Source organism: Alosa alosa, chromosome 3, assembly GCF_017589495.1.
Source record: "Alosa alosa isolate M-15738 ecotype Scorff River chromosome 3, AALO_Geno_1.1, whole genome shotgun sequence".
NCBI lineage: Eukaryota > Metazoa > Chordata > Actinopteri > Clupeiformes > Clupeidae > Alosa > Alosa alosa.
This window is the reverse complement of record NC_063191.1, coordinates 23,911,928-23,935,277: the sequence shown is the minus strand read 5'-3', so window position 1 is coordinate 23,935,277 and position 23,350 is coordinate 23,911,928. Positions and strand designations below refer to the sequence as shown.

General features: G+C 45.3%; 1 protein-coding gene across 3 annotated transcripts; it reads left to right on the top strand.

Annotated features, from left to right (window-relative positions):
- The first annotated feature begins 2,001 nt into the window (after positions 1 to 2,001).
- On the top strand, positions 2,002 to 22,504 carry LOC125292509 (disintegrin and metalloproteinase domain-containing protein 23). 3 transcript variants are annotated; one of them, XM_048239850.1, is made up of 26 exons: positions 2,002 to 2,240; positions 2,873 to 3,087; positions 3,353 to 3,429; positions 7,311 to 7,374; positions 10,234 to 10,316; positions 10,457 to 10,520; positions 10,924 to 10,996; positions 11,444 to 11,511; positions 11,799 to 11,864; positions 12,277 to 12,345; positions 13,112 to 13,278; positions 13,655 to 13,739; positions 13,842 to 13,926; positions 14,161 to 14,212; positions 14,826 to 14,925; positions 15,011 to 15,082; positions 15,320 to 15,406; positions 15,530 to 15,610; positions 15,740 to 15,790; positions 15,935 to 15,998; positions 16,243 to 16,348; positions 16,735 to 16,854; positions 17,065 to 17,230; positions 18,354 to 18,465; positions 20,011 to 20,101; positions 22,075 to 22,504. In XM_048239850.1, the coding sequence occupies exons 1-26, from the start codon at positions 2,159 to 2,161 to the stop codon at positions 22,121 to 22,123; spliced, it is 2,349 nt and encodes a 782-aa protein (XP_048095807.1). In that variant the 5' UTR covers positions 2,002 to 2,158; the 3' UTR covers positions 22,124 to 22,504. The 3 variants fall into 3 exon arrangements, with proteins under 3 accessions (XP_048095807.1, XP_048095810.1, XP_048095808.1); XM_048239853.1 differs by lacking the exon at positions 20,011 to 20,101; XM_048239851.1 differs by lacking the exons at positions 20,011 to 20,101; positions 22,075 to 22,504 and adding an exon at positions 19,032 to 19,324.
- The last annotated feature ends 846 nt before the right edge of the window (positions 22,505 to 23,350 follow it).

Here is a 23,350-nt window from a genome sequence, read left to right as displayed (position 1 = left end):
TCCCTCAATTATTTTTTCCGTCAGATCAACAGGAACGTCCTGTACTTCAGACAGCTGAGACATACCGTGCTCTACAGCAGATAAGCTGGCATTTACCAGCACGACGGCTGGAGGAATGAGGAATCGGTCCCTGGCACTGCCTATCTGATGGAGTGAATCTGCTCTGCTCTTGGTTGGTTTGTCAGGAGCCAGTGGCCACGATCAAAGCCAGCTGAGTCTTACCACCAAGCTGTTGTGTCATGGGTCTTGTCACTCCATTTCCTAAAACAATAGCCTGTTGCCAATTATGTATTTCGCAACAGTGGTTTGTAATATCTTCCAGTGTGATGATGGGCTAAGACAAGTGAATTCCTCGGGCCTTAATGCAGGCCTTCTCCCCTGTGTGCGCCTTTTTAACAGAGCAGAATGTACCCTGCAAATGTGTTTGGGAAAACTTTTTGAAGGATGTTAAAATGTTTATTAAGAAACAGATCGGTCTGGGTAAGCCTATGTGTTTACAAAGCACCTACCCCCAGGCTCTTAATGAAATATGCTGAGATTTGACCAACACATTTGGAATTCTCTTTTAGTGCCAGTACTGGTGTCCATTCCAGAGAGCTTAGCACCTCCAGATTTCACTCCACACTCACTCTTTGGAGACCCTAGTCATCATTTTGTATTCATATCTTGATGCCCATTGTTTTCATTGCACTGAAGGAGGCACAGGAATAAAAACTGTTCCCTCCAGTTTTCACTCTGCAAATGCATTTCAGTGATGTATATTGTATAATGACCATACACAGGGAGTAGGATAGAGCAAAAGTCCAAGAGGAAAAAGGAGACACTGTGAGTTTGATGACTTACTGTTTCCTCCAAACTGCAAATAAATTTGGGGTATAAAATTCCCCAAAGTGACTGGGGAATTTTATACAGCATGTGGTTTTATGGACAAACTACTTTGTTTCAGTGAACATTTTTATTTTTTTGTTTTGGTAAGTTCCCCATACTTTGGCCTACACAACTCACAAAACATCACAACACTCAACCCATTCATATTACGGTCAAAATTTTGTTTGAAAAGGCTATTTGTCATAGATAGATAGATACTTTATTGATCCCCATGGGGAAATTCAAGAATGTTAAGGATGTTGACTCATTAAAATGGCCATGCCTCTGCCTTGGGTAATAAATCTCCACAAAAAAAAAACAGAATGCAAGAACATTTGAACAGAAATCAAATAAAGTCAGTAAATGAATGTATTTAGGATGCCACAACAACTTCCCCCTAAATAGCACTGAAATGGACACCAGAAACAGACAGACCCAAGAACACCTGGAGAATGACAGTAATGGCAGACTGCCTGGATCAAAGAGGAATGATTTACATATAACATACATGTTCCTTGTCCATAGACTCTTGACCCATGGATACTTCAAAGTTATACTGTATAGACCTCTATCTACCTGAAATTGTAGTAGTATCATGAAGGATTGCACTGGGCTTCTGGTAGCGCTATAGTTACTGTAATGTGGTATGGTCATGATTTCAGGCAAATTATAATAATTCTGCAATTGTGGACCTCTCAGATACCACCAGAATGTGTTCCCCCAGTGCATCAAAATAAACGTATGAAACTTGAACATCTTTTTTCATATTCTGGCAGATAGTTGGTTTTAACAATGAGGATTGGGAATAAGGATGCATCATAGGATGATGTCTGCTGCAAATTTGCTAAGTCACATTATTTAATCATCGTAGAAAGCAAGTGTATATTGTCCACAAGTTTTTTTTCCCCATTTATTTATATTGAGAGAAAAAAACACAGACTGTATAAAATAGGGAAAACATGCGTATCCACCCCCTTTTGTCATCTAAATGGAATCTTATCTTTGGAATCTCAAGAGGTGACACTTAGCACACTAGCTCTCTCTCTCTCTCTCTCTTTGTGCGTAGGGCGTGAGGGAAACACTTGCGCGCATGCAACATCAGGAGGAGCCAACACGGTGATTTCGCGTGGATAGCCACCGCCTTCTATTTGTCCCCGCCCGCCGACTGCTGCAGGACACAACCCTGCCCCTGAGGAGATGAAGAATTTCCCCTAAATATAATAATGGGCCGCAAGCGATTTATTGCTTTGACGTGTTAACATAACGCTATTTTAAACATCAACTATGAATCATGCATTTGATATTTCTCTCAAATCTGCTTGTGAGCATCCTTGTTTCCTGGCTCCATCTGTCCATAGCGTCAGCGTCACTTGGTACGTACTGAATGTTATTAAATACATCAGTTTTGCAAACTATTTCTTAGACAGGAAATTCAGTGTAGAGTTGTGTTAATATCTTGGATAGCTTGCCTAGCTTGCCATGTCGTTGCGGTTTGGAAGGATGTAGCTCAAGCACCTTGAAAAATGAATGCTGAGGACAGTTTAACAGCCTACGAAGTGACAGAAGTGATGGCTGAACCTGGATCTTTCTTTACCGGCATCTTTTGTTCATAAAGGTGTATGTGCGTCTTGGAACTGTAAAGATAAAGCAATAACACAGTGGCGTGCTGTGCAAGGTTAGAATATATTAATTGCAAGTAAATTATGACATATGTAATTCATCTAGAACCATTTTCAATGTCGTTCAGGTATCGTTTTTCCATGGCTATGATGCTTTGGTTTATTTCAGAAATTGTGGTCCTCTTATTTTGTGATTCTGAATTCCTGTCACTGCCATCTGACATACATCCTGTGATGACCAGCACTGGGTTGTCATGTCACAAATTGTCCCAGTTCAAATCACATTTAGTGTGACATTCCTCAGTAGTTCATATATACCCTCTGTTTTTTTTATCAAAGCAATGTCTTACTCTCACAGCATACTATCCCCTCTGCTAATTTTTCAGGAGTTGAGAATGAGGTTGCCAGGGACGCAGTGTCATTGTTGCTGGAGCAGGAGGCTGCTGTAGCAGCAGCGGGAGCCTGGGAGAACACTACCCACGCCGCAGCAGAGCATGTGATCACCTACCCCTCCCGCCTAATCTACTACCTGAATGAGAACTCAGAGAGCACCTACCATGACCTGGACACTCGCACCAGGAGTCAAGTTAGCGAGAGTCCGGTAAGGCTCTTAAACTGAGACTTTGAGATGGTGTGGATTGTGATGTTCATGGAGGGTAGAGTGAGAGGCATGACTGATTGGATGTTGTATGTAGAATATGTGGTATGTGAGTCTGAATATTGGAGCCAGGCCTCTGGGTAATGGCCATGTCTTGTCAGTAGGAATAGCAACCAGAATCTCTGGATCTGTCCGAGGATTTGCAGGTAGTTTGTTTTTATTGTTGAAATGTTCCATACCAATTTTGTGCACCTTTTTGCCCATGTAGGTGGTCCACCTTGCTCAAGCCAGTTTTCAGTTAGAGGCCTTTGGTTCCAGATTTGTGCTGGACTTATCTTTAAACAAGTAAGTGCTTTTATGTGTTGCAACAAGCTTGACATGTGGCCAGGATCACAGTGGTACTGCAATTGATATTATTGTATTATGACTCATGCAACATGGTGGTCTCCAGATCTGTTTATTTTTTCAGATGTGAGACTGTGAAAAGTTGGTGCATTGTGGTGAGATAGTGTTACCAGAGCAGTTTGAGATTATTTGGATGCATTATGCACATGGGATCATTCATTCAACAAAATCCCTGCCTTTTGATTAGTTCAGGTTTTGATTTCTAAGAGTAAAATGTGTTTATTGTACCGTGTCATTTTTGAGTAATTTATTTCATTAAATTCACACAAGTGTAACAGGGTGGTACCTAGGAAGGGCCAAGGGGCCAATCACAGTAGCCAGACTACGCCACCCTGAGGCCTAGTGCATCAGGGAATCTTTAAGAGATTGTACTGCTTTGAGGTTCGTAACTACACAGTGGACATGAATTACAGGAAAACAATATTTATTAAGACAAAGGTAGGGAAGTGGAGATCTGAGGGTGGCAACTATGGAAATTCAGACCAATACCATGCAAGCATAAAGAAAGGTTCACCTGTTACACAGCAAAGGTACACAGTAAAGCTACAAGGAATACACCAAAAACATCACACGTGCTTAAACTAGACCCCCCTCAGAGCCACCTCCCTACTAAATAAAGATGAAAGTTAAACAGAAGGACAAGACAGGCAACACAAAAACCAAACATAAAATAACCAAAGCAAAACCAAGACAAGACAAGACAGCAGCACGACCCATGTTCCCCATCAGCATGACTGCTGCCTAAAAGAACAGAACACAGAAGATTAAACAAAGAACACACCACAATATACATAACATAAAACCACAAATGTCTATGGGGAGACAGCATACCCGACGGTAGCAGGCAGGGGCTACACCAGTGGAGTCTACATTGCTACTGGCTACTGCCCCTCTTAAGTAGCACTCCACTGGTGCCAGATTGCTCAAATGCCTATGCCCCGCCCCCTTCATTAGCACTTCCAGGTGCTATGGGGAAATAGCAGGCAGAGAAGGTCTACCTGCTACACAAGCTTCTCACATGTCTCTTGGTAATTACAAGCAACAGTCTGTAGATGAGTTTAGGCACAGTGATCCACAAGGGTTGGTGAGCCTAAGAGAGGTATTGTGAGGCTAACTTGGTCTCCGCCAGACATAACTGCCACAATGCTCTGCAGTCACACTGTGCTGCAGTTGGCAAGATGACACATTCATGATTTTCTACATAAGGAAAAGTGATGTTCCGCAGTCCATGGCCATGGAAATATATCGGCTGACTAATTTTATGGAAATATTGTGGCTGGCTATTTCATGATGTTAACAGAAAGCCCACATGCCTATAAGGAACACACTCCATTTCCACACGGCCATCAAGTCAGAGCCTCTGCAGATGTTAAAGCAGAAGGGTGGTTGAGAGATGTGTATATCAGGCCGCTGCCAGCCTGGGAGAAAGGCATGTTTTTGGAGTGACTGTTCTTACATACTGTTCTTGAGCTGCTCTCCTCTTTCTGCCTCTTCTTGTTAAAGTAATAGAACACAGGATTAACAAAAAACCTGCTGGGTACAAGTGGGTGTGTGTGTGTGTGTGTGTGGGTGTGTGTGTGCGCGCATATGTGTTGTGAACGGCATCAGAGCTGCGACAGTGCAGATCTAAATATAGATGGGTCTGCTGCGTCCTGCCAGTGGGCACAACTTAAAGCACGCTGCTCCAGCAGCACCTGTAAAGAGCCTCTCCAGTGCAGCTCTGCACTCTAGCACTCTGAATATTGCATGAGCCTCTCTTAAAATTACAATGTCAACTCATTCGGTTTCATTATATTCATTGTTATTGTTGGGCAACTATTACGGCTTCATTATTTAACGATTGCCCCGGGAGGGGAGTGTTGATTTAGTCTGGTTTTAAGTTTGGTGTGTTTTTCCATCATATAAATTTCTCTTTGCCTGTAAAACATGATGTAATTAGAAGTCACGGCAGTTATTGGGATGTTTTAGAGTGTTGGAAAAGCAGCAGAAGCGTGCTTTAATGGGGGGGTTCTGGCAGCTGGGCATTTTATTTGCCTTTGTGTTGCAGCGTTTCTGCTGCATTTGGGCATCTGGTGTCCTCTGGGTCCAGTGCTGAGGACAGGATTGCCCTTCATCTCTGCCCTGCCCTCTGTCACTCTGCACTGCCATGTATCCACCCGCTGCTCCCTCCCCGCCCTGCACACAGATCTGTCCACACACGAAAGTTCACCCAAGACTTGCACGTTTACTGCTCTGTTCCCACCAGTCTGACTATAATGCAGCACTTCCCCATCACTCACTCAGTGTCTCTCTCTCTCCCTCTCTCTCTTTCAGACAGTCACACACACACACACACACACACATGCTCTTACACTCAGAGTACTGTGGTACTCTCTCTCCTCCTTGCCTCATCCCTGGTTCTAAAAATAGCTCGCCACTCAGAAGTCTCTCTCTCTCTCTCTCTCTCTCTCTCTCTCTCTCTCACACACTGCACACTGCTACTGCTCGGTGTGCTCAGCTGCATTCAGCATCACAGCCACCATCTCCCTTTAATCTGCCCACAACAAAAGCCCCCTCAAAAGAGCGGCCATTCCCCTCCCCTCCCCTCCCCGACGCCGCTGCTCCGTGCAGGGGTTTCCGGCACTGGTGCCTCACCTTCACCCCAGCAAAGGTTGTGCTGAAATACGCCATTATGACACATGGGAAAGAGAGAGGGAGAGGGAGCTGCACGGCAGTGGAGTACGTGTGTGAGTGAGTGTGTGTGAGTGAGCGCGTGCGTGCGTGTGTGAGGCAGCGTGGCGCGCTGAGTCAGACTGGCGAGGGCTGCGGGCAGCCTGGAGGACGACGGTGATGCGGCTCAAGGTGAAGTGGGTGCTGCAGAGGCTCCCCCCAGCCGTGCTTTAAGGTTATCACTGGATGTGCTGCTGTGATAGAGTGTTCCATTTATTTGAAACAATCTGAGTCAGACTGTTAGCCGAGCGCTTGGTCAGCAGTCTCTGGCAAAATGATGGAAATCTCGCCGTGGTAACCTTGATAAGATGAGGAGTGGGTTATATTTCCCCAAAGAATGCGCTAAAAATGACCAGGAAAGAATGGACAGCAGTGTCATGGCAATTCATAAATTGTTGTGCCCAAGGGAAAAGCGTATCCCGGTAGTGGGAATGGTTCCACTCAGTGCTCTCTTCCCAGATGTAATGTTGCACCTCTCTGCCCAACAGTTTCTAGAGGTTTGACAGATGCAGTTTGTCCCTCTCAATCAGGCCTCTGAAAGAGATCATCCCTCCCAGTGGACTCATGTTATCTCTTTAGATCTACGCTGCCAGAAGAGATATACGCGAGACTAGAGCATCACTCTGATGTCCTGTTTAGACAGGCCTGTATCATTCAAAGTGTTGTGTGCTTGAATAAACAGATGTGTTGATTTTTAAACCTAATGCGACCAACAGTAGAAGAGTAGAGTAGAGTTCGTCATTGTGATTAATCCTAGCCATGTATTGAGAGTGACAGAGTGAGTAAACTCTCACAGAGCGGAACAGGCTTTGTGGCAATGAAGACTAAATGAGACTAAAAAGGACCTTTCGCAATCCTGTAACAAGTGCAATAAGTGCAATGAACCACCACAACATCTCACTCATTCCTGGAAATCATGTCTGGATATCTTTTACACAAATGGGACGCCTCTGCGGCTACTGGTTGTATTTTTTGTCAAGTTCTTCTTTTCTGTTTGCTGATGCCGAGCCTCCCAGTGTTTTACAATATCATTGAACTGGTGCATTTGCTAGCCATGAAAGGCCCTTGGATGTGTTACCAAATTAAGTGTTTCCTTATGTTTATCTCTACAGTGATCTATTGTCCTCAGATTATGTGGAGATCCATGTTGGAGAGGGCAAACCCGTCCATTCAAAGGTAATGTCACAGTATCAGAATGCATGCTATCCTCATCCACGCTTTCCAGAGGTGTCATTTTGGTGGGGTTTCCTTGGCCCGGAGTTCTAACTAAATCATAGCTTAGGTCCACAGAGCTGTGAATGTGTGGTGAAATAGCGGAAACGATTTTGGTCTGTTTCAACAAAGTTAGATTTGCGAAGAAAGATTTTGCGTCTCAAAAAAAAGGAAGTGTCCAAAATTACATTGAGCAATCGCAAGAGAACTGATGCAGGCAGGATATTTCAGTTTTTCTGGGCTATGTAGCATTGTGTAGTCAGCATTATGAGCCATCCACCTGGACGTCACGACAGCTGCAGACCCCTCGAAACCTCCGTGGCTTCTCTTTCCTTAATGACGTGTCTGAGAGCATCCCTGGAGTAGCTCTCGTTGGTGTTATCACACGGAGCACTAACATGACTAGAACATGGCCACGATGGCCCATGCTCACTGAGTGCAGTCACTGCAGCTGGGGAGATGGGAGCAGGTGTGAAGAGAGAATAGAGAAAAAATATGGATGAGACAGAGTGTGTGTCTGTGTGTGTGTGTGTGTGTGTGTGTGTGTGTGTGTGTGTGTGTGTGTGTGTGTGTGTGTGTGTGTGTGTTTGTGGGAGAGAAAGAGAGAGAGAGAGAGAGAGAGGGAGGGGGGGGATTGCAGAAGAAAAGGTTTGTGTTGCTGCTACTCCTGCTGCTGATTCAGGCTGGCTCAGGAACAGGGCCGCTGACTCAGCAGGGCTCAGATAGCCTGGCTGCCTGCAGCTCTCTCTCTCTCTCTTTCTGTCACTCTCTCTCTTTCTCTTTCTGTCTCTCTCTTGCCTTCTCTCTTTCTCTCACTCTCTCTCTGCCTCCCCCTCTCTCTCCCTCTCCTCTCTCTCACACATTCTCTTTCTCTCCCGTCTCTCCCCCTCTCTCTCCCTCTCCTCTCTCTCTCTCTCACACATTCTCTTTCTCTCCCGTCTCTCTCTCTGCCTCTCCCCCTCTCCTCTTTCTCTTTCTCTCACACACATTGTCTTTCTCCCCCCTCTCTCTCTCTGCCTCTCCCCCTCTCTCTCCCTCTCCTCTCTCTCTTTCTCTCTCTCTCTCTGCCTCTCCCTCTCTCTCCTTCTCTCCCTCTCTCCCCAAGCCCAGGCCACGTGACCAGAAGACCAGCCTCGCGCTGCAGTAGCAATGCAGCGTGGGAAGGCTAGACAGAGGAAGGGGAGTGTGCATTAGAGACAGGGAGAGAGGGAGTGTGTGTGCATGTGTGTGTGTGTGTGTGTGAGAGCGCGTGCGCGCGCATGTGCATGTGTGTGTGTGTATGTGTGTCCTCCCTTCACCTTTCTCGCTGAGTCACAGATGGATGGGAATGATCTATGATGTTGAATCTGCAAGATGCGGACACACATGCTCCATCCTTTCAAAACGTCTGAAAGAAAATTCACAAACACATTTCATGGCTGTTCACAGATTAATTTCAGATCTCATTTCTCAATTTCAGAACCATCTCTTTTTAATTAATTGAATGTGAAAATCAACACTTTCAAAAATAAAATGTTTTGAAGTGCATAATAAGGCGACATTCTGTCTGATATTCAAGTCTGATGAAGAGCGTATAAGCTTGAAACGTTACACACTGGTGAAAGTCATTAAAAATTCCTGATGGGAGCAAGTGTGACATTCCACACTTTTTTCCTTTTGAAGTGTATAATCATATCATTTGCATTTCAGAATGGTCATGCATTGAATTTAAATGATCTGCATCAAAATATTTGAGTAAAACGTAAGTTTGTGAATCTTCTTGTCCCACCTCATGCGTCTTCTTTCTGATGGAATGATGCCATACACCCCAAACAAAAAGCACACGTGCCTGCCATCGATGGCACTGACGCTCGGGTGCACTGAGGGTAAACCCAGTCGATCTTTTGTGTCCCTCTGACATTCGAAATCTTGACGAAGCAGCTTTGTAGGCTGCATGTGTTGTCTCAAGTAAACACAGATGTGCTCTGATTCCTCTGCCACATGCACACTGTCCATGTTTGCTCAGGGACCAGTGGGAAGGACAAGTGATGGCTGACAAGACGCAGCTTTGAACCCTTTTCTGTAAGCGCTGAAGCATTTCCCTCCATTGGATGCAGATGAGTAAAAAGATTGACTCATATTTTGATAAAAGGGGAAATTGCTAAAGGGTACATGAGCGTTCTCAACAGGCGGTCTCCTGGACACCACAACAGCCCCTTTGTCATCCATACTACAGTGTGTGACTAACTTGTTTGGGACATACACCAGCTGTGCAGTACACCAGCTGTGCAATTTTTTATGTTGTGAAGACGTTCTAATGAGGAGAAACAGCATTCAAAGAATCTCCCATAGTAATGTATGGGGTTAGTTCGTAACGCAAACATGGCAGTCGTCTACACATATTCCGGCCCTTCCGCCACCAAAAGTTGACGTGATTACATTGTGCCAATCATGCGGTATATTGTGAATACATCAAGCGAGGTTGGTGTGTCGTGATTCGTGAAGCCTTGCGCACACACATTTCTGCCTGAAATAGATGCCCGATTCATGCCCAAAAAGCGTTACAATATGGCCACCAAGTGGAGGGACTTGCCTAAAAGGACTTTGCTTCAGTTGTCATTTTGCCAAACTACCGTCATTGCAAATGAAATGTAGTTGTTTTTGTGACAAAGGCAATGATGATCACTGTAATCATTCTCAATGTTATTGTTTTTATGCATTCACTCAGTGGTTTTGCCCTCATAAAACTTAAGTAACAACTGTGGAATGGTTTGTGTTGGTCATAACTCTGTGCTGTTTTCTTTGGAGCTGTCTTTAATAATAGTGTTGATTTTTTTCTGTCAGGGTGGAGAGCACTGTTACTACCATGGTCAAATTCGAGGAATCAATGACTCACTTGCCGCCCTGTCAACCTGCAACGGGCTGCAGTAAGTCAGGAATTTGGGGGAAATTTGCAATCAGAACATGTCCGCTCACAAATGCTTTCAGGCTCATATTGACTTCTCATCGATGTTCTTCAATTTTCTCCTCTCCCTCTCTGTTTCTCTCTTTTCTCTGTGGCGTTCAGTGGAATGTTTGATGATGGAGTCTATGTGTATCTAATTGAGCCCCTGGAACAGACTCACTCTATTGTAAGTGGCCAGTGATGTCAATTCTTTTGTCACTCATACCGCAGAAAATAGAAGTACTCTTTTCCAAACATTACTCATGCCCACTTTAAGTTGATTTTTTAAATCCAATCAATTAATTTTAAATAAATGATTAAATAAAATAAAATACACTTGAAACTAGCACTAGAAACATAATAAATAAACTGGCACTACACTAGAAGTATCAGGAGGAATTTTGGAAAGCATAATGTTTTTTTCCTGTAAGCCAAGACAAGTAATGGACCAAAAAAAAAATTGCATCCGGACACAAGCAAGTGATTAGTAGTCTGTAGAGCTGTTTCCCATCAGATCTTTTGGGCCTGTGTTGGTGCAGCAGCCAAGCCGCAGGGCTCTCAGCCCCTCTCGTCTGTTCTCTGACCCCCAGAATAGTGCTGCACGGCCCCACACCCTCCGCAGAGCCGCCTCCCTCAGCAGCCGCCAGGACCTGGAGGACGCAGGTGAGTGGGCTGGAGTTGGTTTAGTGCCCACCTGCGAATCATTCTCCCAAATCAGCTCGGCCACCCACCGATTAGCTACGCAGAGCCACATGTTGCTGCTGCATCTTTGCCAGCAAGATAAGGAGAGGAATGTTAGCTTGAGTGTCTTCTTTGAGCTGTAGATAGATAGATAGATAGATAGATAGATAGATAGATAGAGAGATACTTTATTGATCCCCAAGGGGAAATTCAAGCATTGTTGTTGAAAAGAACCCGCAACTGAGACCACACATGCATATACATGCAAAAAAAAAATACATTTGTGAGCCCACACATGCATATTTTCCTAGCATAACATGGGTTTATGATGACTGTATGACTATGGAAAGCTAATAGTGAGGAAACAGTACAAATGTAATGCGTTCCTCCCATGGTAACGTGGCAGTGTGTTGCTGTATGTCTCCACAGCAGGAGGGGAGGAGCTGCTCTCGGAGTTAGATGACATGTCTTGGCTGAAGCGCAGGAAAAAGCGAGCTGTAAGGCACTAAACCTCCTCTGCTGTGGCCCTTCAACCTTCCCCTAAATCAGCCTGGACACTTGTTGTTGAAAAGTGCCATAATTTACCATAAATAGAACGTTCCTCATTGGTATTGCTCCACAAGCCTTATTCCAGGCTTATTTTACTCTGCTCCACACTGATGAAGAGTCAGTCACCTTTTAATAGACAAAAATAGTACCCGTAATGAAACTGATCTGCAATGAAGATTTTTTTCGGCCTGTTTGAGGCTGTGGCTTATTTTTGCCTGTGTCTCACCTCTTTTAGATGCCACGTAATGTGTTTGAAGAGATGAAGTACTTGGAGATCATGATCGTCAGTGATCACAACATGGTGAGCTGCACTGCACAGCACACGCTACAGCCTCACTGCATTCTCCGCCGTAACGTGAGAGCAGGAACACAGGAGATGACATATTTACCGTAGCTGAATCCATAGGGTCACTGTCTGACTGAAGAGCATCCGGCCTGGTCCCAGCAGCTCAGCAGGCACGGCCCAACAAGGGGCTGTGGTCACAGACAGTTGTCATCCAGTGCTATGTGAGCTCCATAAGTATCCATCCAGTAGAGGCCTCAGGGCCATATGCGCAGTATTATGTTCACTAGTATCTGATTAGACACAAAGCACACTCAGTATGCGGGGGTGTGTTTGCATCACCAGTACGCACTAGTTGTGGAAAGGGAATGTCATGTTTTTCTGTGGACCCTCCTGTTCATAATTGCGACATGTGTGTCTGTCTTCACAGTTTAAACGGCACAAGAACTTGCAGCACACCAAGAACTTTGCCAAGTCTGTGGTCAATTTTGTGGATGCTGTGAGTAGTGTGGTCTCTCGAGAGATTGGAAGTTGTAATGTGTTGGCAATGTCCTTCTGAAAGGGTTTAGTTTTCAGCATGTGGGTGCCTATTGAGATTAGCCAGAAGCCCTTGAGGGCACTTGAAAACCATCACAATTGCTTGCAGAGCCATGCTTGTTAAATGGGTTTTAACAGGTCATAATTATGGAAAAATTTTTAAGCACAGTACATCAGCCACAAATAACTTAATAACCAAAATAATAAACATCCATATTATTTGATATCATATATGTAACTATTAGGTATACTAATATACTATTAAGTATCCATATTGTAAATAAAGTACACTAACCAGACAAATGAGTGACATAGATTGTTATATTGGTAGGTTTAGTAGTAAAATGACAGTAGTAAGTATGTATGTGAACATCTCTGATGTGAAATGTAATAACAAAGTCCTGTCTTCCCCGGCTCCTACTCTGCTGTGTCCTTTGTGTTGTTTTGTTCAGGCATAGTCCTGTACCAAATTACACCCAGTGGTATTCTCCTGTCCCTGTTCTCTCTCTCCCTCCCCCTCCCTCTCTCCCCCTCTCTCTGTCCCTCCCTCTCCCTCTCTCCCCCCTCTCTCTGTCCCTCCCTCTCCCTCTCTCCCTTCTCTCTCTGTCCCTCCCCCTCCCTCTCTCCCCCCTCTCTCTCTCCCTCCCTCTCCCTCTCTCCCTCCTCTCTCTCTTCCTCCTCTCTCCCTCTCCTCATGTCTGTGTCATCCCAACCTGTTGCTGTAAAAGATCTTCAAAGAGCAGCTTCGCACTCGTGTGGTTCTGATGGCCATGGAGGTCTGGATGGACAAGGACCAGATCCCCATCAGTGTGATTCCGCTGGACATGCTGAGGGACTTCTCCAAGTACCGGCAGCAGCACATCAAGCAGCGTGCCGACGCCGTGCACCTCTTCTCGTGAGTGCTCTCGCAAGATGGGGTCACTGTCACTCTTAAAAGTCCCTCTCAGACTGAAATGGGCATGTATTTTGTCACAGATGAAATATGATTACGGAGATCACACAGTTACATTGTTTAATTGCTAAAGAGATGATATATGAGCTTATCTGAACAATTTTGAAAATAACACACCCTACACACCTAACACACCATACGTTTCAAAACTATTATCATCAGAAGAATGACATGTCTATACATGTTTTCATCAAATCATCGAGTCAGTGGCGGCATTGTTTAATTGTTTGTTGCCCTTTGGGTATAATAAATCGTCAACTTAGACTTTGTGAAAACACCCAAGTTTGTAAGACCTCATGACATCGCGTCTGTTTTGCAGCAATGTGACATTCCACTACCGCAGGAGCAGTGTGGGCTACTTTGGGGGCATGTGCTCTGTGAGCCGAGGAGTTGGGGTCAATGAGGTGAGCTTTTCCACTGGTCATGTCCAGTAATGTGAGCCCACTCAAGTAAACAAATAAACTTCCTTGTGAACAAACAGACTGTTTCCTGTTTGCTCCTTGCAGTACGGCGCGACGTGGACCATGGCTACATCGCTGTCTCAGAGCCTGGCTCAGAACCTGGGCATTCAGTGGGATCCAGAAAAGCGAAGTACGTACATCAATCACTTGTCATTACACAACGCAGTCATGCACATCATCAGGATAACCTGTTAACATGTTAAAATGCTTTCCCTGCAGATATTTCATGTCAAATAATATATGTATCATTATGTTTTATACCTGTAATGTTTGTAAACAACTCAAATAAAGACAGCGATGGTATCGGCTTCTGTCAATGTTGAACTTTGGTGTATTGATATGTTTTTGTTTTTCTGTGACTCAGAGGAGTGTGGCTGCCTAGATACCTGGGTGGGATGCATCATGGAAGACACGGGGTAAGTCTCCTTTCTCTACACTACACGACACTGCTCCTTATGCTAATAGTGCATAGTGAATTGGTATGTTCACATGCATGTGCACACACACACACACACACACACACATACACACACACACACACACACTGCTGTAAAACAAAACAAAAAATACCATTGGGGACAAATTCTACTACTACTACTACTAATATTACACACACACATGCATACAGGCACATACATGCATTATTTGTTGCACACTAAAAATAGCAGATGTCCTTTCACACAAATGCACACAGCAATTAATGCTGTGACACAACGCATACAGTGCACACAAGTATGGTAATGACATGGTAAGAATATAGTATACAGGGAGGTAATGGCAGAGTGCTGCTGAACACATCCATCCATCACTCAGCGCACGCCACCGCACTTATCTGCACATCAAAGCAGCTCTGACTCCCCACACGTGCCATCTGTGTGTCTGTTTACGAGTACAACATCACTGAGCATTGTCCAGAGGAATGACCTGTTCCATCGCGTGTTGGTGGTTGTGCATGATTGGTCTGTTGATAGCAAATCTGAACAACAACCTTACATAACGTCCAAACATGTGTGGACTTGTCTTTGCCAGGATACAGCACCCCCGTAAGTTCTCCAAATGTAGTATCACCGACTATAAGGAGTTCTTGCTGAAGGGCGGGGGTTCCTGTCTCTTCAACAGGCCCAATAAGGTTCGTGCAAAACAGGAAAAGCCTTCAACCTTGCTCCCCAGCCTCAGTGGGATCAATCTAACTGTGCCTACACTTCCCTCCCCAGCTCTTTGAGCCAACTGAGTGCGGGAATGGCTATGTGGAGGTCGGAGAGGAGTGTGACTGTGGCGTCAAAGGGGTAGGTCACTCATCAGAACCCACAGAGGAATGCTGTGTACACTTGTGAGTGATTTATTATGGAATCAAGGTAATAAGTCTTCCCTATGAGGAGTACCCTAGGAATGTACTGTAAGTTTGTGCCATACAAAAGGGACCTTACTGGTGCAATAATAATGAAAAAAAATAAACAATATTACCAAAGAATGACATTGTTTTGGGTCCCCATTTTCCCATCTCCATACTTGCTGTCCAATAGGATTGCCTTAAGGAGTGCTGTAAGAAATGCTCACTGTCCAATGGTGCTCACTGCAGTGACGGCCCCTGCTGCAACAATTCCTGTCTGGTGAGCGCTTTCTGCTGGGGTTGGGGGGGGCGAGAGGGAGATGTTACGTCCTGTTTGAGCTGGTGCATCTAAACTGATTGGAAGTGATGTTAACATGTGAGCCTGTCTGCCCCTCTGCTGCAGTTCTACCGCCGAGGCTTTAGCTGTCGCTACGCGGTGAACGACTGTGACATTTCCGAGACATGCTCAGGAGACTCCGGACAGGTTAGTTACATCCCAGTCACATTTTTAAGGCGTTTAAGGCGAGTCCATATTCCCTAAATACACTTAGCTCCCTAAGTTCAAATAATTGTCAGTAATGCGTTAATTGAATTGAATGTGTATCCTCTGCAGTGCCCACCAAATCTTCATAAACAAGATGGCTACTTCTGTCATCTCAACCAGGTAATTGTTGCATTTTGACTATAGCAGTAAGAGATCAACAGTGTCAGATTGACATGTAAATGGAATATTTGAGAGAGTAATGCAATGACCTTCCTGCGGTAGGTGCCTTTGGCCTGGTTTATAGAAATGTACTTTGTTTCCCAGGGACGCTGCTTTGGTGGAGAATGCAAGACTCGAGAAAGCCAATGCAAATACGTGTGGGGCTTTGGTGAGTGGATCCACTTCCTGCTTCCCTTAAGAGACTTAAGCGCCTTGTTTGTCATTGAGCAAGGAGGCAGAGCAGACAGTAATCCCAGAGCAGACAGTAATCAATAGCCCTGATCTCTGCATGTGTGCGCTGGCTAGCTGGCTCCAGTCGGGGCTCTCTCGCCCCCCCCCCCCCCATCCGCTCTCCCTGTCTGTCCATCTCACCCTCCCCCTGCCCCTGCTCTGTCCCCTTCCCTGTCTCGCAGCGGCCGGGGGCTCGGAGAAGTTCTGCTACGAGAAGCTGAACACCGAAGGCACAGAGAAAGGCAACTGCGGAAAGGACGGAGAGAAGTGGCTCCCATGTAGCAAGCAGTGAGTCCAGACCTCTCTGCACACACATCGACTCATATACCAGTGTCCCCTAGAAGCGCTGATAATGCTCTGAGGCAAGAGTATTTATTTACTTAGCAGACACTTTTCTACAAAAGGACTTACTGTACAGAGAGGGAACGCATTTCAGATAGACAGATAGATAGATACTTCATTGATCCCCAAGGGGAAATTCAAGAAATTCATTCATTTCATCTGTATGTTTGCCCACTTGACCTTGTTTTGTCATCTAGTTGATCTACAAACCTCTGCAAATTACAAGTTATTAACCATTTCCACTTTAAGGTGACCTTTTGTCCCATTCTCTTTCTCTCTCTCTCTCTCTCTCTCTCTCTTTTTTTTCCTTCCATCTCTGTCACATTCAACAGTGATGTGTTTTGTGGCTATCTGCTGTGCACCAACACTGGCCGCACCCCACGGATTGGAATGATGAAAGGTGAAATCACCCCAACTAGCTTCACCCACCACGGCCAAACAATGGACTGCAGGTCAGAGCCTCACTGCACACAGCTGTCTGTCAGGGAAAGTCTTCACGCTAGTCTTTTGCCCTCTCCATTGTCTGAATACTTCTGTCCCCAGACAGAGGGAGAACTCATTTCTGTAGAAAGTCCAACCAGCCCAAATTGGGTCAGATGACTCATGTGTGATGTGTGTCAATGTGTGATGATTGTCTGACTTCACGTCTTTTGGCTTCACAGTGGGGGCCATGTGCTTCTGGACGACGATACTGACCTAGGCTATGTGCAGGACGGCACGCCCTGTGGTCCGTCCATGATGTGCCTTGACCGCAAGTGTCTGCCCATTCAGTCCCTCAACCTGAGTGCCTGCCCCAGCCCAAATGGCCACGTGTGTTCAGCCCATGGGGTGAGTGGCTACTGGCTGCTTGACCGCTGCAGCGGTATCTGTGGTTATGTATAGTGACACAATACTGACAGAATTTACACAACTTAATTGTGAAAAGTGACCACAGAAGGGTGGATGTCAAAACATTGCTGATGGCAGGATGTTGACCTCAGAATCTGTCCATAACATGAGGTGAGCTCAGAACTTGTAGAGGCGGGCTGCATTTTTCTCTTGATCTATGTGTAGTGTAGGCTGTGGTACCGTCCTCTGATGTGTGTGGATGGAGGTCATCACCTAATAATATCCCTACATCCCTACAAAAAAGGCATTAACACAACTAGAGTACATGAAATGCTGAAAGCCAAAGCTGACTCAGAGTAGTTCATTTTGAGCGTAGTCATTTTGAGTGTTGAATCAGTGAACACTGCTGTGTGTGCGGATGTACGGTGTTCTGTGTTAGTAGAGCTGATCAGTAAACCCCTGGGGCTTTCTAAAGAAGCCATATTTTCCATCTCCATTCCTGGATCTAATTTTCAGACTTGCCAAGTTTTCCCGCTGCATTACAATGAACAAAGTAATATGTAGTAAGAAGCAGAAAGAAGAAAGCAGAAAGAAGTATCTTTGATATTCTGGCCTCATCAAAGTAACGAAATCATACAAAAACACGGGCATGAATCACAACCTACGTATGCCGTTTAGATTATATTACATGGATCTGAGATAGATTTACAAGCATGTTGTTAATGTGGAAAAATTAGGTGGGGAAGTTACTGGACATAATGAGAATTTTCAAGCACATTTTAGATGCCTCAATTCAACTCTACATGCAGACATCCTTCTATTTGCCACATCATACCATCTTTCTGGATTAGACATAATGGCGTACCCTTGCTTTGCTAAGAAGTGCTTTTAAAGCGTTCCTGTGAATGACATAATGAGAATTTTCAAGCACATTTTAGATGCCTCAATTCAACTCTACATGCAGACATCCTTCTATTTGCCACATCATACCATCTTTCTGGATTAGACATAATGGCGTACCCTTGCTTTGCTAAGAAGTGCTTTTAAAGCGTCCCTGTGACTGCTTGCTCGGGATCCTGCGCTCCTTCGTCCCTCTTTGACACCCTCTGCTGTTTCTGCCCAGGTTTGCAATAATGAAGGCACATGCAGCTGTGACACCACCTGGGCAGGGACTGACTGTAGCATGCCCGACCCACCAAAGGAACCAGCTCCCTCTGAGGACGAAGGACCCAAGGGTTTGTTTATGCCTTGTCCTCTGAACAAAATAACAGTACAATCACACAGTTTCAAAGTCTCGTTCACTTAAGAGTGAATGAATGAATGTACAAATGGCCTAAGCTACTGTATGTTTTACTTTGGTTTGAAGAAAGCTTTTAGCCACTGTGTTTTCTGATGTTGGTCGTAAATGGCTCTAGTGCCTATCAATGAGCGCTGACAGTCAAATTTGTGCTGTGTATGCAACTGTGTATATGAACTTTTGATCTCTCTGTGTCCTGAGTGCAGTATTGTTCATGCATGGTTCAGCACTACTCATCAAAGACTGGTATATTACCTCAATCACATATCAGACTTCACAAAAGTGTCACCATCTCCTTCTCAAATTTACTCTGTCTAATCAGTTTTATTTCCAGCGCCAGGTCCAAGAGCTGTTAGCCAGGCTCGCTAGCACCGGGCCAATACGCTTGTAGGGGAAGTAGGAGGGGTATGGATAATTCCGTGGTTGCCAAGGTGACAGGACGGAGGCTATTTTTTTTGGTTGTTCTCTGCAGGTGGTAATAATGTTCCTTCTCCCTCTACGCAGTGAATGTGGCAACAAACAGGCTGATAGGGGCAGTAGCAGGGACCATACTGGCCCTGGGGGTGATATTTGGAGGCACAGGGTGGGGCATAGAGTAAGCATCATCTGTCCCTCTCACAGTCCCCCCCCCCAAGCTGGTGTAGTGTGTGTCTGACGTGGAGGGGGGAGAGATGGGGTAGTCTCACGACCCCCGTCTGAAGTGTATGCGTCCTGCTGTTTTTTTGTGTGTCATGTGCTACCTTGTAAGTGTTCTGTGACTGGATGTTTCTGTGCTGTGATGGACCGATGACCCCCTCCTCTTCATCTCTCCATTCTCTCCTACTGGTGTTGATGTTGTGTCCTGTAATATTGTAGTATTGTATTTGTATGATGACTCTGGTGTCCAACCCTCCCCTTTCTGGGCCTTGTGGGGGGCATGAGAACCCAAATTCTGGCACCTGTTTGGGTCGGTGTAGTGTGGATCCACAGGGGTCATTCCCCTCTGTGCACATCAGCCCGCGTGCCAAAGCCTCCCTGCTTTTGTCAGAGGCTAGTTGATATTCATGACAGCAGATGCATGCAGCAGTGCAGTAGGTAGACCCTGCAGTGAATACGCACAACACATATGAAGAACTAGGAATGCAGGGGAACAACACCCTCTGGATGCATTTCCCATAGTCTTTATGACTCATTAACAGCATGGAATGAATGTTTCTAGAAGTTAGTGGTTAGTGGACGACTTAGTGGAAGCGTATATGTTGCCATGTCAGTGTGTCCAGATGACAGAAGTAGAGTGTTAGCCCAAGATTATAACACATGAAGGCCCAACGCCAGGCTATTTGATGTGTTTCCATAAACTGGTGAGTTTGTAGACTCACTGGGTAAGCATGCTCAAGTAAAGCACTGTTATGCTGTCCATGTGTATTTTCCTTTTGTGTCTTACTGTATGGAGTTCCCTATGGCCCATGCTTATGTCTGTCTCCCCCCCGATAACCACACACAGGTCCTAGCGCCACCAATCTTATAATAGGCTCCATCGCTGGAGCCATCCTGGTGGCTGCCATCGTGCTGGGGGGCACTGGATGGGGCTTTAAGTAAGCGACGCACGGCATGCCTCCCTCCCTCCCTCTCCAAACGCTCCTGGCATCCTCCTCCTCTCTGCTTGTAGACTCCAGGGTTTGAGCTTCTGCTGCAGACAACAAAAGAAAACAAAAATAAGCAACAAAGACACACACTCATGTCGTGCTCAAACAGCTACCACAGGCTCTCGCCATCAAAGCGCAGGAAATGATGCAGGCCTCATGCTGTGCGTAAACTATGGTGAACGGCACCACTGTGATTCAGCTTCCTGTCAGGGAGCCCTGCGCTAGCAGCTGAAAACACTAAGTGGGGCCTTGTCACAGTGACCACGCAGAGAGGCATAAACAAGAGTGGAGGCTTTGGTCAGGGACATCCCGCTTATGTAAGATCTGTAGCAGAACCTTAAACTGAGGGGAAGGGCACAGCTTCAAGCTTGGTGTGCATGCATGGTCATCACAGAAATTGAAATAAAAAAATAAACCTAAACCTTCATCCTAAACCGAGGGAGCATCTGCTTCATGCTGTGTAACTAGTGTAGACTGGAAATGAAGACTCAATACCACTTGTTCAAAGTGTATTAGATGTCATAAGCATTCATACATTATAATATTCTAAGGCAGCATTTATTTATCCTTTATTTTACCAGGAGAGTCCCATTGAGATCTTAATCTCTTTTTCAAGGGAGCCCTGGGATCACGCAATATACAGTATATGTTGTTTTCAGTATATAGTAAAACCCTAGTAAATTTAGAAATCATGAAAGAGCTGCCTCATGTGATATGTAGTTAACAGCCCTCAAACCTCCCTGAAGTTTGTGTGTATTGGTGTGGAGTTGAGTATAAATGTGTCAGCTCATTGTGTAAAAGGCTGAGCTCAGTTTACGGTATATGTTGACTTAACTTGCTCTTACGACTCCTTGGGGGTTTTTGGGTCCAAAACTGGGCACAGTTGTGAGTTATGCTGGGTTTTGGCTCAGGCTGCTTTTTGCCATGGTCTGCCGCCCCCTCACGAGCCTCCGCCCAGCTCGGACAGCGGGCCGTCTCTGGGGGGAACAATGGGACTCGTGGAACTGCCCATCACCAAGCAGTCCCTGCTGCCTGCCCTCAGACTCTGGTACTGACGGTAGTACATTGCCCTGCATGACCATCACAATAGTGGCAGCTCACTATCATCCACTATTGGTGCAACTGCATGAGAGATTGTAAGATGCCCCACATTGAGCCACAGTACGGGGAGGTTCCACACAACTCCTGTCGTGGTATTGTATTTTTCTGGTGTTATGCTATTTGTTTTGTTTTCACAGGTAACTTCGTTTTCCTGTGTGCCAATTCTATTTGCTTATACATATGGCTTTTATATATTTAGCTTTAGCTGTTGCTTTTCTTACTTAGATAGATTCCTGCTGGCCACTGTGTGTATGTGTGGGTGGGTGTGTGTGTGTATGTGTGTGTGTGTGTGTTGTGTGTGTGTGTGTGTGTGCAGCACATGCATGCGCCTCTTTCCCTGTCTGTCATTCTTTTTTCTTCCTTCCTTCCTTCCTTCCTTTCTCTCTCTCTCTCTCTCTCTCTCTCTCATCAAAACCACTCTGAGAGATAAACTGCATAAATTGCCCTTATCTCTTACGTGTGGGGAATGAAAGGCAGGGAGAAGTTATGCTCTTTCTCAAAGGGCCTCAGCAACATTTAATTTTCTGAATTAAATCTGGTGGATGTCATTACAACCTTACAGCAGAAAATGGGTACCCCTTATCATCTGCTGGCCACAAGTGAAAAAGAAAGCTGGACCTACATAGAGGATTCATGAACAGCTGCTTTACATTATAATTACTAAAGTACTATTAGTGCACAATAATGTGCCATGGAAAGGCCGATGGTGACACGAGCAGACACTTCTCCTAGGAGCAAACTGTCCCTGACTACCCGATTGCCTGGTCACTTTATTGCCTGTTCTGTTTTTTCTTCTCTTCCAATGTTCCTACCGTGGCAAGGAGTGTGAAAAAGCGACGAGGGTACGACCCCAACGCTGGCGGCATCTAGAGCAGGACCAGCGAAGCGGACAATGTTCCCAGGCTTCATCAGTAGTCTTCAGTTCCTCTTGCTGCTGCTGCTCTTCAACCTTAGTTTTACTTGAACTGTAGAGGATTATCCAATAGAGGACACTTTTAAAACTCCCATTCTAGTAGAAACGCAGCTTCTCTGATCTGACCTGCTCTGGCCTAACCTTCCATCTCAATCTCTTATAGTTCCATCCAGGACCGCAGCCCAAAACGCACTCCATTCTCTCATCAGGCATGACCTCCTGTACAGAGCGCTTGCTAGCCTTGGCATGAAGGGTCCTCACTAAAGGATTCTGCATGGCTAAGAAAGCTATCGATATTCAGCAAACAAAAAATAATAAATACATTTCTATAGTTAAAATGTGGGGAAATTACTGACAAATCAAAACAAGGAAATAGCTTCACTTTATAGCTTACAAATGTAACTATCCAAACTAGACATCAACACCTGCTTTCATTCTGAGTGTGTGGAGTTAGATGACATGCCAACCCCATGTCAGGCATGCAGACCACACAATAAACTGTACATATGGGTGGGTGGGGGGACTCTTCAGGTTCCGACGGACACATTTTTAACACTTCTTTTTTAATCCATTTTACGCATGAGACATAGACATTTCCGCTTTTTATCAAGGGTAAAACTAAATCAAAATAATGTTACAGCATATTACATTGTGCTACCCCTTAGGTACGTAGTGGCATTATATCACATCAACTGTACTGTACTGTACACAGAGCGATAAGTGTGACTAGTGGGTGAGGACCAGAGCTGCACATAATATCCCAGCAGACTCAAAGCCAAAAAATAATGTCAGGGTTCGGCAGGAGGACCCAAGCGCAAGACTCGTTGAAGGCAGAATTTCCAGACAAACACATTTTATTGACTAAACAAACAAAATATACAATTCCGACGAGACAAGAGAGACAACCCGACAAAGGACAGAGGAACAGGGGTGTAGAAATGCACAGTCCAACCCGGGTGGGTGGAGGGGGGTCTGGAAGGCGGGACTGGAGCAAGAGGCGGGCCAACAAAGTTCAGGAAGACTGTCCATCAGGGCAGAGCAGGAAGAATCATGGCAGACTCGGGAGGGACATACAGATGGCTGGGCAGACTCGGGCAGGCTTGGCCAGGACATAGGCAGACTCAGACACGACAGACACGGACACAGGCTTAGGGGCAGGGGAAGGGATAGGAACGAAGACAGTG